Below are 14,351 nucleotides of genomic sequence, written 5' to 3' on the forward strand. Positions count from 1 at the left end.
TGTGACGTCACTTCCTGCCCCAGGTCCTGCATCGTGTCGAACGAGCGAGGACACATCGGCACCAGGTGACAGAGGCTACAGTTGATTCTGCAGCAGCATCGGCGTTTGCAGGTCAGTCGATGTAGCCTCTGTCGCCTGGTGCCGATGTGTCCTCGCTCTTCCGACACGATGCAGGACCTGGGGCAGGAAGTGACGTCACAGCGTGATCTCTCGAGAGCATGCTGTGTGTCTGTGCACTGCCAGAAGCTGGGTGGTAACGAAGAGAAGAGGATGATGCCGATTCGTCAGCATCATACACTTCTATTCACAACACCCAGCTAGTAAAACAAGTAAAAATGCCCAGATGTACACACACAATACACGCCCACTTGGACATAACTTTAAACACGCCCAGTTGAGGCTCATTTGCATAAATATAAAAATGCTCATAACTTGGCCAAAAATGCTCGTTTTTGAAAAAAAAATATGTTACTGTAATCTACATTGCAGCGCCGATCTGCTGCAATACGAGATAGGGGTTTGAAAATCTGGTGACAGAGCCTCTTTAAGTCTTCCAACTCATCTGGGGTTTCCACTCTGAAAAGTTCATCCTTCAATTGCTCTGAAAACCCTGGTCGAAATTGGCTCTTCTGGGCTGTTAAATTCCACGTGCTATCATTCGTTGAAATTCTGCTTAGTCTTCCTCCAGATTATGCAATTTAGCTTTAGCTGTGCCACAACAATTAGGATGATCAGAAACTTGATTCATAGCAGTGATCAAGTCATCCAAATCATTCAGAAGATTACTATTCTTTTCTACATAAGAAGAGGCTCCCGCTATAGCTTCATCTGTCAAAAGTTTGATTATAAACAATACCTTTTTCCTTTCACTGGTAAATGGAGCCGGTTTCATTTGGAAATCTTGGTAATGGGAACGATCACCACTGAAATTTGATGGTAGGTGAATGCATGAATTTAAAGCTGCGACTGACCCATTCACATCCACAAGTTGTCTTTGTAATTCAATTATTTCTCTCAAAATGTTTCAGTTCATAGAATTTTCTTTGATAAGTGTCGCCAAAATCTTGTAGTCTTGCAACTTGTTGCTTCCAAGTTGTCACAACGGACTCCATATTGTGGCCAGATTATTCTGTCAAGTTTTGGAAGCAGGTTCGGAGTCCAGTAGCTAAAGCAATCTGGAAGAATGGTGTTCTTATAAAAAAGTAGTTGTTACGGCTGCAGTCACGGATCGCGACCTTCACTTACCTGCCTCCCGCAGACCTTCCTCTACCTGCCGGTGTCTTCCTCCCCAGAGACATCGGCACATGTGCCCACTCTGTCCCGTAGTGATCACCAGATGGCACGCGCTGGTTTCCGGCCTTAAGGAGCCAGTGAGTGCATATGTATATAATTTATTATTCCTTGATCACCCTGAACAATAAAAAGGGCCCTGCCCTTCTGATCCTTGACTGAGTGTTGTTAGTTTATCCCATGTTAGTCTTTGCAAATGGTCCCTTAGTGTTATCCTGTTCCCGTTGTTTCCTGTGCTCTGCTACCTGTATCCTGTATCCCGTGCTGTGTTATTGTTCCTGAGCCTGTTTAGTGTTTGGAGTCGTGTCCAGCTACACCCGTTGTCACCCGCCATGTCTGGCGCAACCTACTGCACCCATTGTCATCTGCCACCTCTGGCGCAACCTACTTCTCCGGCTGTCTATCGCCACGTCTGACGCAACCTGCTGCACCTACTACCATCCGTGCCAGAGCCCCTGCCACCATCTGGACTATTTCAGGTAACCTTGCGCTACGAACTTGTATAGACTCTTGCATAGACTGTGACTTGGCAAGCTGCCTCTCCGCTATGGCGGAGTGGCCTAGTTGGTCCACATACCCCATGATCGTGACAGTACACTCAGGCCAAAGAACCCGCTGGCCAGCCCAAGACTGCAGTTCAAAAGATACAGACGGAGATGCGTGACCTACGGACACGTCAGGATCAACTCCTTGAGGCTGTAAATTCCATCATGGCCCGTCTGAATCAACTCACTGTTCCACCTCCAGGTCTTCCTCCAGAGACTGTTGCTGTTCCACTGCCTGTTGCTCCTCCTGTTTGTTCGGGATCCACAGTTTCACTGCCTCTTCCTCCTTGCTATGACAGTGATCCCAGAGCCTGTAGAGGGTTCATCAACCAATGCACAGTTCATTTTAGTCTACGAGCTCATTTCTTCCCCTCTGAGGAGGCCAAAGTAGCATTTATCATCTCCCTCCTCGCTAGCAAGGCCCTGGCGTGGGCGAATCCCATCTCGGAACAACAAGGACCTGTATCCTCAGACCTAGCCTTGTTCCTGCAGTCTTTCCGTGCCGGGCTGAACATCTGCCGTGGCCACTCTGCTAAACCTCAAGCAAGATGGTTCCTCAGTAGGAGAATATGCCATCTCCTTCCGTACCCTGGCAGCAGAGTTGGCATGGAACAATGAGGCATTGGTGGCAAACTTTTGGCAGGGACTGTCCTCACACATCAAGGACGAGCTTGCAGCCCGCGACCTTCCTTCTACCTAGAGTATCCGGGAGCGCACTCAGGAGTGCACGCAAGAGAAACATCACAGACGCTCTTCTGGATTATGTCTGTACTGTGGCCTTAAGGGTCATTTTGTGTGTCAATACCCACAGAAACCAGGAAACTCCAGCACTTAGGGTTGGTTGGAGAGGCAACTAGGTGGGACATCTCCAAATGTCAAAACCTCTTCCAAACTTTCGATTCCTGTGGCCATCATCTCCGGGGAAACATCACATTCCTGCTCTGCCTATCTGGACTACAGAGCAGCTGTAAATTTCATCCAGTAGGATCTAGTGGATCGCTTACATCCACCCACAGTTCTTCTGGAGATATCTCTTGCTATTGCTTTTGTGACTGGCCTACCATTTCCCGATCCAATTGTGTTCATCACGGAACCATTGATACTACATGTCGTAGCTCTTCACTCTGAACAAATCGCCTTCCTTGTATTACCTAAAGCTATCAACCCTATTCTGCTGGGTCTGCCATGGCTTCGCCTACATGCTCCAATTCTCGACTGGAATTCCGGAGAATGGAGTCCCAGATGCCATAGCCATTGCCTCTCACAGGTTCGCCCTGTTTTGCCCCCACTGCCTCAGTCATTCTCCGAGCTACCATCTCATTACTTTAGTTTTGCGGACGTTTTCAGTAAAAGGGAAGAAGAGACTCTTCCTCCTCATCGCATCTATGACTGCCCGGTGGATTTACTCCCTGACGCTTCACCACCTCGATGGCGCATTTACCCTCTTTCTCTGCCAGAGACCCAAGCCATGTCCGCCTACATTAAAGAGAATCTCAAAAGAGGGTTCATCCGAAAGTCTTCCTCCCCGGCTGGAGCCAGATTCTTCTTCGTGAAAAAGGACGGTTCTCTTCGGCCATGTATCGACTACCGGGGCCTGAACCAAAATGTTTTTTAAAATAAGTACCCCCTGCCGCTCATCTCAGAACTTTTTGACAGAATCTGTGGGGCCAAGGTATTCACAAAACTGGACTTACGCGGCGCATATAACTTGATCCGTATCCACAGAGGAAAGGAATCGAAAACCGCATTTAACACCCGAGGCGGCCATTACGAATACCCTGTGATGTCCTTTGGCCTGTGTAATGCTCCAGCTTTGTCCTAGGAATTTGTAAATGACATTTTCCAGGATCTACTGTATGTCTGTGTAGTGGTCTATCTGGACGACATCCTGATTTACTCGCCAGATTTAATGACGCTTTGGAGGCACGTTCGCCAAGTTCTGTCGCGGTTAAGGGAGAACCACCTATACGCTAAAATTGACAAGTGTGTGTTCGAGAGAAGCTCTCTGCCTTTCCTGGGCTACATCGTGTCCGACTGTGGCCTCAAGATGGACCCAGAGAAGGAGAGATCCGTCTTGCAGTAGCCACATCCACAGGGCCTTTGGCCCGTACAACGATTTCTGGGATACCTGTATCCCGTGCTGTGTTATTGTTCCTGAGCCGGTTTACTGTTTGGAGTCGTGTCCGGCTACACCCATTGTCATCCGCCACGTCTGGGCGCAACCTATTGCACCTATAGTCATCTACCACGTCTGACGCAACCTGCTGCCCCTACTACCATCCGTGCCAGAGCCCCTGCTACCATCTGGAATATTTCAGGTACCCTTGCGCTATGAACTTGTATAGACTCTTGCATAGACTGTGACTTGGCCAGCTGCCTCTTCGCTACGGCGGAGCGGCCTAGTGGGTCCACATACCCCATGATCGTGACATTAGTCAAGTAACAATCCAGGTTCAGTACTTGGACAAGCGGCAAGATTGCCTTTCCATTGAGGGGTTCCCCCGATGGAAAGCTCCGACAGAAAGCCTCAACAGACAAACAACGCTGATGTGAACAGGCCCTAAATGATAGTAGTAGTGTTGAGAAGTAACCACACAGTAGTTGTGGTATTTCCCAATTTGTTGTTATGCTATTGGTATAAGAAAGGCTAAAGAACATGTGATCTCCAAGACTTTGAAACAAAAATGACTGTGACTCTGCTCATGAATCATTATGTGCATTAACTGAGTGTATTTTTCTGGTAATGTGTGTGGGATAAATCCCCAAGTGAAAGGGGAACTTTATTTTACATGCTATTGTATTTTGCCTCCATCGTGACATTTTAATTATGTGGAGATATATATTTGTGCACTGTGCGTTTATCTGTGTGCTATTGTCTGTAGTTATCTGCTCCCCCCTCCCTCCTCAGGTGACGTTGCAGAGTAGTCAGTCTGGCCACTGTGTACAGCACTTATGATATGTTGTTTAACTTTGTTTACACTGTAATGTGGTGTCTCTATTTACAGGCAACATGGTGGTTGACTTGTTGGTTCCTAAAGTTACTAGGTGCTGGGATGTAAGGGACGGACAACATTTTGGCTGTGTTTGCTGCTCCATAATAGTAGTGACACGCAGAGTGGGTATGCCACGTCATTATGCTGGGGGCAACACTTTTTTTTATAAAACGGCAGTCACCCACACTATTCAGTCTTGGTAGAAAGATGGAGTGACCTGGGGTTTGAGAAGTGCAAGAGCTGCCGGAGACTACGGTGCTGATTGTTGGGACTGTGACAGAGGTTGTAAAGAGCGACCGGTTAGTTGTAGGCAGGAGTCTTCCTACTGTGTGTGTGTGTCCGTCCGCATGGGCAGTAGTGGGTGACCAGAAAGTGAGCAGTAATTTTACGCCATACAAGGCCTAATTGCCAGACAAACCCATGTATCAGGGATGGATGCCCTTGACCATATCTGTAGCAGTGTACAGCAAGCCAGCCATCACCAGCCTGAGCTTCCCACACTGGAAAGATCTTATCAAACGTGTGGCCGTATGCCCCTTCAGCACTGCTCTGAAAATATAGTAAAGCTATTATAATATTTCACTTTTTTTAAACTATATGACCAGCAGATGATCGAGCTTGCTCGTTCATCTGCTGATAGTTTCCCTGTTTACACACAGCAATTATCGTCAACGAGCGTTATATGAACGCTCGTCTGCCCGATAATCGTCCTGTGTAAAACCCCCTTTAAGCCTGATCTGGTGTCAGTAACAAATATTTATTTGTCCATAATGCATGTGCTTGGCAGACCAGAGCTGTCACCATAATAAATAGTCTAAACTTTTACAAGGTCGTGCTGAAAAAGGAATGTTGGCAAGTGTAGTTCAATGGTGACAGTAGTTCAATGGTGATTCTGGTCTTTCAATTATTTCCGAGGGTGCTGGCTATATTTATTTCTTCTGAAACCCAAGTAGGAGGAGTAGAAATAAATATAGCTGGCACCCTCGGAAATAATTGAAAGACTAGAATTATCTTGTAAATCCTCCATCACATACCCTGCTTTTATTAATCTTATTAATCATTTTTTTTTTTAAGTCAAGAAAAAAAATGTGCATAACAATCCCAGTAAATGCTTCGGTGTCTATTTCTTGTTAATAGTGACTGCATGGATGGAAGGTTGGTAAACATATGTCTAATCCATGAAAATATAAAACATTCATAGAGATCTATGAATACCTCATCCAACACTTCCCTTTTCTACAGTCACAGTCACTAACATCAGTCCTCAAAGACCAAATAATAACAGTCATGGTATTAGGAAAGAACACCTCAAACTAACTCTAGATAGCGATGTATAAAGATCACATTTTCTTCTCATACTGTATATACTATATCCCACTTAATAATAATAATAGACCGAGACAGACAGAGATAGATACATAAATAGACAGACAGATAGGGGCGGATCCAGTGTGGGCTGGGGCTCACCTCTTTCATAGATACAGGGCTTGCCTCTTTGCTAATTATACCCTTGACTAAAAGAATACATTGCACCAGAATTTTTCCCCGCAAACCAGGTTTATATACTTGCTTTCATTCACCACTATACAGTTACAATTACCAGGATGAAATATGAAGAAATAAGTTTTTACTTTCAAATGTTAAACCCCAATAAAAAAAGAGACCTACATAACATATTCTTTTCTTTCCTATACTTTACATTCTCCTCAAACTTTCACAAACCCTTTTGTAAAAAGTTTTAAAAGAATGTAAAGAATAAGAAAGAAAAGAAAACTTTATGCAGGCCTCTTTTTTATTAATCTTTAACATTTTAAAGTAAAATCTTCTTTGATTTCTATTATGTTTTTTGCCTCTTGTTCTAGATACTGTCCCATCTTTCATGGCGTTATAGCAGCATGTGCCCAAAACTGCTGTTTTTATGCTTTCAGTGAACTATAACAGTCACCGCCAGTGCAGCTGGACTCTGCTGTTCCATTCAGAATCGCACCATGCTGAGTGCAGACATTATCTGCTTTTGGAAAATCATTTGTGCTATTAGACAAAAAAGCAAAATACCAGTCTGTTATCACTGCTTTGATGTATTAAGGGCTCATTTTATACTATTTTGCTGTTATAGTGAAATTAGCCTTGCATGTGTTTCTACTGTTGGTAGCCAGAGATGGACTCGCATATAGAGATACATTCATGCCACAAGTGCAGTTGACCTAAACAATGTAGATATCCAGATTATTGCATATTTTCAACAAGAATGGTTTATACTTAATCTAATTGCCCCATTAAAAACTTCAGTTTGTTCACCTTTAAACAGATTTTTTTAATTGTTTATTTGCTTCCAAAATTAAGCCACTTTCTAAATAGTCTTCATTAAAAAAATTCCTACCATTTGGCTCCTGTAGAGTCTGTGTAACTCCGGTAGACAGCTCCTCTCCAGGCAAGTTCTAACTCACATCTGTCAGTCCACTGCTTCTGATAACTGGCTCAACTGCTCTCCTTCCCCTCTTCTCTCAGTGTTAGAGATAGCAGAGGGGGGTGGGGGGTTGTACTCAGAAGCTCAGGGAGGGCAGATCACACAGGTTGTTAGTATTAGGGTATGTTCACACGCAAACGCAAAATACGTCTGAAATACCGGGGCTGTTTTCAGGCTAAAACAGCTCCTGAATTTCAGACGTAATTGCAAGTACTCGCGTTTTTCGCGGCGTCCATTACGGACGTAATTGGAGCTGTTTTTCAATGGAGTCAATGAAAAACAGCGCCAAAAATGTCCAAAGAAGTGACATGGACTTCTTTAATGCGGGCGTATTTTTACGTGCCGTCTTTTGACAGTGACGCGTAAAATTACACTTCGTCTGAACAGAACATCGTAAAACCCATTGCAAGCAATGGGCAGGTGTTTGCAGACGTAATGGAGCTGTCTTTTCAGGCGTAATTAGAGGCGTAAAACGCACGAATTACGTCTGAAAATAGGTCGTTTGAACATACCCTTATAGTGTAGATGGGGAGGAGAACACACAGGCTATCAAGATGTTTTTCCTATACCCCCCCCCCACCCCACTGCTATCTCTAACTCTAAGTGAAGAGAGATGGAGAGCAGTTGAGTCAGCCGTCAGGTGCAGTGGTCTGACGGATGTGATTTATATTTGCAGGAGACCAGCGGTCTACAGGAGTTACACAGGCTCTACATCATCCAAATGGTAGGACATTTTTAATAAAGACTATTTAGAAAGTTGCTTGATTTTGCATTTAGGAAGCAATCAATCAATCAATAAAAAAAAATTCAGTTCAAAAGGTATACACACCCTTTAAACTTAAAGTGCATTTGAACAATTTTTTATTTATATAAATATAATCTACATAAAACACTGAGTAACTTTGCAAATACAAAAACAGGTGCAGTTCATGTAAAGGCAAAACAGGTGTCCACATCCAGCTCCAGCTGCACTATCCGATGAATAATACATGACTGGTGACCCACAAACCTAAAAATGAAAAGGAGTCAGATCTGTGAAGCAAGATTTTTCTTGTACTAATCTGCTGAAGGGAATCAGGAGCGCAACTGGCCTGAAACTAAGCAGAGCTGAGAATTGTAAGGGACATATTAGAGAGCAATGCTGTACGGAAGGCAAAATAAGTATTTTTCTTGCATCACAGAGTGGTATTAATATTGGTATTATCACGGTTCTATATTATTATACAGTAAATCATAATGTTTTATTATTATTATCATACTCTTATTATTGTACTCTATTATACTGTCAAAATAGTGTACTGATGATATTATTTCATTTATATTATAATTTTAATTTTTTTACATTCCTCAATGAACAAATAACAGTCAAGAGAGTTTTGTATAATGCTTTCCCAAAACAGTGGCAGATATAGTGTCAGTTGTAGAGGTACAGCAAGTCATTCTGTCTCTAGAGCCTATTTTGATTTTTTTCTATGTACCCTTTGAATACGGATATTAAAATGTATGTTCAGCCAAGCCAAATATACATAATAATGTTTATTATGGCACTAGTCACTTTGTAAGATAATGTTTAATAAACTATCTTCCAAAGCTACAACGCCTTACATCAGCCCTCCTGTACATTGTGCCCCCTGCAGAACTGTTTCTCAAATCAAATGCTTAACTACTGCAGCAAAAAAGCAAACATACAAACATTCATTTCTTTGTTTTTTGCAATAGGATTTTTTAAAACTCTACCATGATTAAGTGTGAATGGGACCCAATATTACATAAACATTCCCTGTATTATCTACACAATTCTCTGAAAATCAATCACAAGCAGCATAAAAAAAAATCTGCCTGGATCTGAGGGCATGATGTGGATTTCCGAATTTTCACAGTATGCTCTATTCTGACGTGGATTTATTAATAATTTTGCAATTGATTTCAGTTGCTTTTTTTGTAACGGGTGAAATGTTCTGATTTTTCAGTAAAATCTGCATGTCAATTTGAGGGTGGGTGTCATATGCTTCAGAATTAGTCATCCATAATCGTTTAAGGTTAGCCAGGAGCAGCTACCTGTCCAGCAGCGCTGCCTATAAGCAAAGGCCTCATAATAAGAAAATTGAAACGTGTTTTAATGATGTGCCATACATCACCCAAGTAATTCCACCATATTCTGCCCACATAACAGCGTCATACAGTGATAGGTCACCTCCCCACAGGGGCCAAAAATGTACAATATACCACTATACAGTGTCCCAATAATACGGACATACAAAACCCACATAACAATTTCAAGGAGTGCCCAAATATGAGACCATAGTTGGCAACTATGGCCTCATATTTCTGCCAAGGCGCAGAATATGTGGAGCTCTAGAACCCTGTGTAACTGTACAGGTTGCACACCACAAAGGCTAACCATTCCACCTAAGCTCCCTATACCCTCGATTCTGTATAAGAAATAAACTTCCTTTGCAATATCCAGGGGTCACATACTATATGTGACATATGATACATCCTGTTGATTGTATAATATAATATAGTATTTCATAGTGTAGAAAACATACTAGTTAAAAGGCAATCTACCAGCACGCTTATTCATTTTATTTTGTCTGTGTACAATGACTTAGAAAATAATTTGTTAGGGGCTCTTTGCTTTAACCCCTGGTTATATTCCATTAGGTCAGGATGAGATTAGGTCAGGCTGAGATTAGAGATAGGAATCTCTCAATACAGGCTGGTCAAGCAGGTCAAAAGGTGGGTAAATCATGATTTGTTATTTTAACCCATATCCAGATTACTTTTAGCCATTATTTTTAGAGCGTGTAAATCCTTTTTAAATATATGTTTGCACCTTTGCAGAATATTTTGCAGTTTACATTTTGAACTAAAGGGTTTTGGACAATCTCTTTTTGTTAAAAGAGTCCCCTGAAGATAAGCTGATCACAGGATGTCCTGCTGCTGGGACACCCAGCCATCAGCAAGTGTTATATTCCTCTACAGCACTACCGCAGGGCAAATGAGGAATTACACAGTGCCTATTGTGTATTGTACAGACATGCTGAGTCCTGCAGAGAGACCAATTTTGATTGGCCGCTATCTATTAACTCTTTCATAGGGTATTTGAGTATTAATTTTCTAAATCAGACTTATTAGCAACTTCTAAATACATTGTATTGCTAACAGTATCTTGTGCTGGTCCTGAGTCTGTATTATAGTCCAGGGCTGATTTCATAATTCTGCTGAGTGCTTAAAAGAGTTGACCAATTTGTATACATACTCCTCACCATATATTGAGTTAAGCTCATATGGTGCAGTGGGACAGGTATTATTTCCTACATTAGATAGGTGATAATTTGTGATCCTGGTATAACCCCTATAGGCTCTGGAGTATAATACTGGTTGTAACAACTAATCAGTAAAATACTTTTAGAGAGATTATACCTGTATAAACTAATATGGTGTTCAAAAGGTGAGCATACACTTTCAAGGATTTACCGCACAAAAGTCATTGATGACAGATCACTCGGATATGCCATCAATTTGGAGGCTGCAGGGTTGACCACTGACTATAATGTGCCAGCCATGCAGCATCTGAAAAATGTGCCATCAATGTATTTCATGACATGACCCCTTAAGGAATAACTAATGAATCATTACAAGTTTACAATGAAGATATCATAATGGTGGACAGCTCATTCAGTCATCTTTACTGTGCCATCAGTTCTACAATAAAACATTTATATACTGGGTAACAACCAGGTAACTTATTCTTGGCTACTTTGTATAGACAGTAGGAAAAAAAACTTCTTACTCTGTTTTGTGTGTATCAATCTTGTGAAAAAGTTCACTCAGTTCTTCTGCACTCAGGATTCCATCGGCAAAATAAGCTTTGAACTCTTCAAAAGACAATTTTCCATCATCTGCAATAAGAGGAGGGAATAATATCATACGGGCAAAAACTGGAACAAAAACATACGGTCTTAATGCTGTGAATGCGGAGAAGCAGCATGTGATGGATTACAGGATATTCTATGTGCAAACAGGAGGAAGAGCAATCCCAGTAAGTGTGATAAAACAAGTCTTAGCTGTGTAAATATAGAAATGTACAGTGCTGTAAAAAAGTCAGGGACAAAACATCCACAGGTCACAAGCCCCTAACACGAAGTATAAGATTAAAAAAATTAGAGACGCTCTAATATAATTAAAAAAAATAGAGAAAATGGGTGTAACATGTTAAGTCTTACGCTATGAATAAGTTACATAGCAACTTTGGCTGCATGACGTAAAGGTCGCAATGTCACATTGCGACATCTCATCTAATGATTGTCAATTTGGACACCTCGCAACTTGCAACATAACGCGACTGCAACAGTTGAAAAAAAATCCAAACCTGCTGGAATTTCGGTTGCAAGTCGCATGCGACTTTCATAGTCTTCAATGAAGGTTGCGTGTGACTGCGACTGGCTTGTAACATATCTACGATTTGTTTTCATTTTAAAGACATAGTGTAGATCTAAAATCCCACACCGTTCTTTTGGCACGCAACATGTGTGCAACTTGATGTCATGTGACCAATGTCGCTGTGTATCCCTAGCCTAAGGATCACCAGCTGAGGTTTAGTTACTGGTTGTTTTGAGGGCACCGTAGTGTTCCGGTATTGTGCCGGTACAAGCTGCTGTGTCAAGAATCGCATTAGAAAACCGTAGCAATTCGTGTCACTCCTAAGCTGCATTCTATAAATTTACATATGTCACCTACAGAGAGCAAACAGTGCAGAGGGTAAGTGCGAGCTGTCTTCCTATGGGAGCATGTGTCGCTGGTAATCTAGGGGGCATCTGTGACTGAGGCACTCTCTCTGTGGCAAGAGCTCTGGTGGACTTCTGTGGCTAGTTAAATTCGGATGCAGTAATGGGGCAATGATGCAGACACTAATCAGGGCATCTGTGGCAGGCACTGATGGGACATTTGTGGCAGGCACAGATATGGGACATTTATAGCAGCCACCAATGAGGGCATCTGTGGCAAGCATTAATGGGGGCAACTGTGACAAGCACTATGGGGGGCATTTGAAACACTGTTGAGGGCATCTGTGCCTGGCACTAATTAGGGCATCTGTTGCAGCCCTAATAAGGTCATCTGTGGCAGGCACTAATGGGGGCATCTGTGGCATTCACAATAATGTGCATTTATTGAAGTCCTACTGTTAAAGCCTGCACTGCATATATAATCTAGAACCAATCACAGAGGTTGATCTTTATTCGTGTATATGTTAATCTGTTAAAATCTCAGCAATTAATATTTTAATGAACCTCTTTATACTAAGTGTATAAAAACGGCTAATGGAAGATTTAGTACATCATAGTTCTCTACATTATGCAAACATCATTTAATATACACAACACAAGCACAAACTACAAGGAAATGCTAGAAGCTTCTGCAGTACTGCATCAAACATGTTTTTAGCCTATGGATAATTGGTATAATAAACATTTTCAGATGTATCAAAGATGAGTTTGTTAATGTAGAAGAGCTTAGTTTGTCATGTGTTAAAGCATATCATAATGTACTAGTTTACTATCACTATATTGCACAAAAGAAAATGGCAAAATGACAATTGCTTTTTCTGAACTTTGCTCAATATACATTAATTTGTGTTATTGAGAGACTTGTGTACTAACAACCAACTGAGCTACATCAAATGTACAGAAATATAAAATACAATTATTATATGGAACCTGTATACAAATCTCTCTGCAATTTAACAGATTGCACAGACACTGTGTCACTAAGGTGACAGGGCGAGAAAACAATCAGTGTGCTGGCACAAAGAGTGGAGGGATCCAGGGACGACATAATCTGTATCTTTCTAGCATTCCTCTGTATATAGATCACTGCTAATAGTGATCTACTACCAAGCAGCCATAAAGTTTCTGTACAAGGGTGCAGATCTCACATACCATCAAAGGGCCGGAGATACCCTACAATTAAAAATGGAGACCTATGTTCTAGGGTGGTGTAGTGATGATGCAAGTTGGAAATCATACAGCAGTAATGAGCAGTGTAGATGGGAATCCAGCACTGGGGTGAGCTATAACACTAACTATGAGCTGCAGCAACATGATAGAGATTATACAGCAGTAAAGAGAAGGGTAGCTGTGAATCCAGTACTGGGGTGAGCTATAACACTTACTAAAAGCTGCAGCTTGGTCTCTGTGGGTCTCTGTCTCTGCCTGTTTCGCTCACCCTGCTCCCTAACCCTGCCCTCTCGATACACTTCTTTGCACAGCTGTAACCTGATCCCTCAGTGAGCTGATAGCCTGTCTTGGCTAGAGGAGAAAAATTTAGAAGTGCATTGAGGGTATGTTCACACGACAGCGTCCGTAATGGCTGAAATTACGGGGATGTTTTCAGGAGGAAACATCCCCGTAATTTCAGCCGTAACGGCATGTGCAGGCGCTTGAACGCCGCGTAAATTACGGACGTAATTGGCGCTGCTTTTCATTGGAGTCAATGAATAACGGCTCCAATTACGCCCCAAGAAGTGACAGGTCACTTCTTTGACGCGGGCGTCTATTTACAAGCCGTCATTTGACAGCGGCGCGTAAATATACGCCTCGTGTGAACAGACAAACGTCAGCCCATTGCTTTCAATGGGCTGATGTTTGTCAACGCTATTGTGGCGCATTTTTCGGACGTAATTCGGGGCAAAAACGCCCGAATTACGTCCGTAATTAGTGTGTGTGAACATACCCTTAGAGTGACTGAACAGTTAGGAGGGGGAGAGGAGCCTGATAAGCGGAGAAAGGGACATTTTTCTGTAATAAAATATTTAACAAATTTTCTTACATTCGCTTATACTATTGATTTATCCCAAATTTTGTCTTCTAGGCCAGCTGGACAACAGGCTGCAGTGGTCTGCGGCACTGTCACATATATGTGGTGATGCAACTGGACAAGGAATGAAAGTATTCTGGTTGACAATTGCAGGGGAGGTGTGCAGGACTGGCTAGGCCCAGAAAGAGCCTGATGCTGGCAGGGGAGAGAGCGTGGTGATGCTGATGCATGACACGA

General features: G+C 42.3%; 1 protein-coding gene across 1 annotated transcript in view; it reads right to left on the bottom strand.

Moving 5' to 3' along the window:
* Nucleotides 1-14,351, bottom strand: part of NECAB1 (N-terminal EF-hand calcium binding protein 1) — a 218,528-nt gene that overhangs the window by 185,932 nt on the left and 18,245 nt on the right. The window contains exon 3 of the mRNA XM_075826018.1: nt 11,092-11,200. Within this exon, the coding sequence (XP_075682133.1) occupies nt 11,092-11,200 (109 nt within the window). The remainder of the gene's footprint in view (nt 1-11,091; nt 11,201-14,351) is intronic.

The sequence above is a fragment of the Rhinoderma darwinii genome, chromosome 5 (assembly GCF_050947455.1).
Source record: "Rhinoderma darwinii isolate aRhiDar2 chromosome 5, aRhiDar2.hap1, whole genome shotgun sequence".
Lineage (NCBI taxonomy): Eukaryota > Metazoa > Chordata > Amphibia > Anura > Rhinodermatidae > Rhinoderma > Rhinoderma darwinii.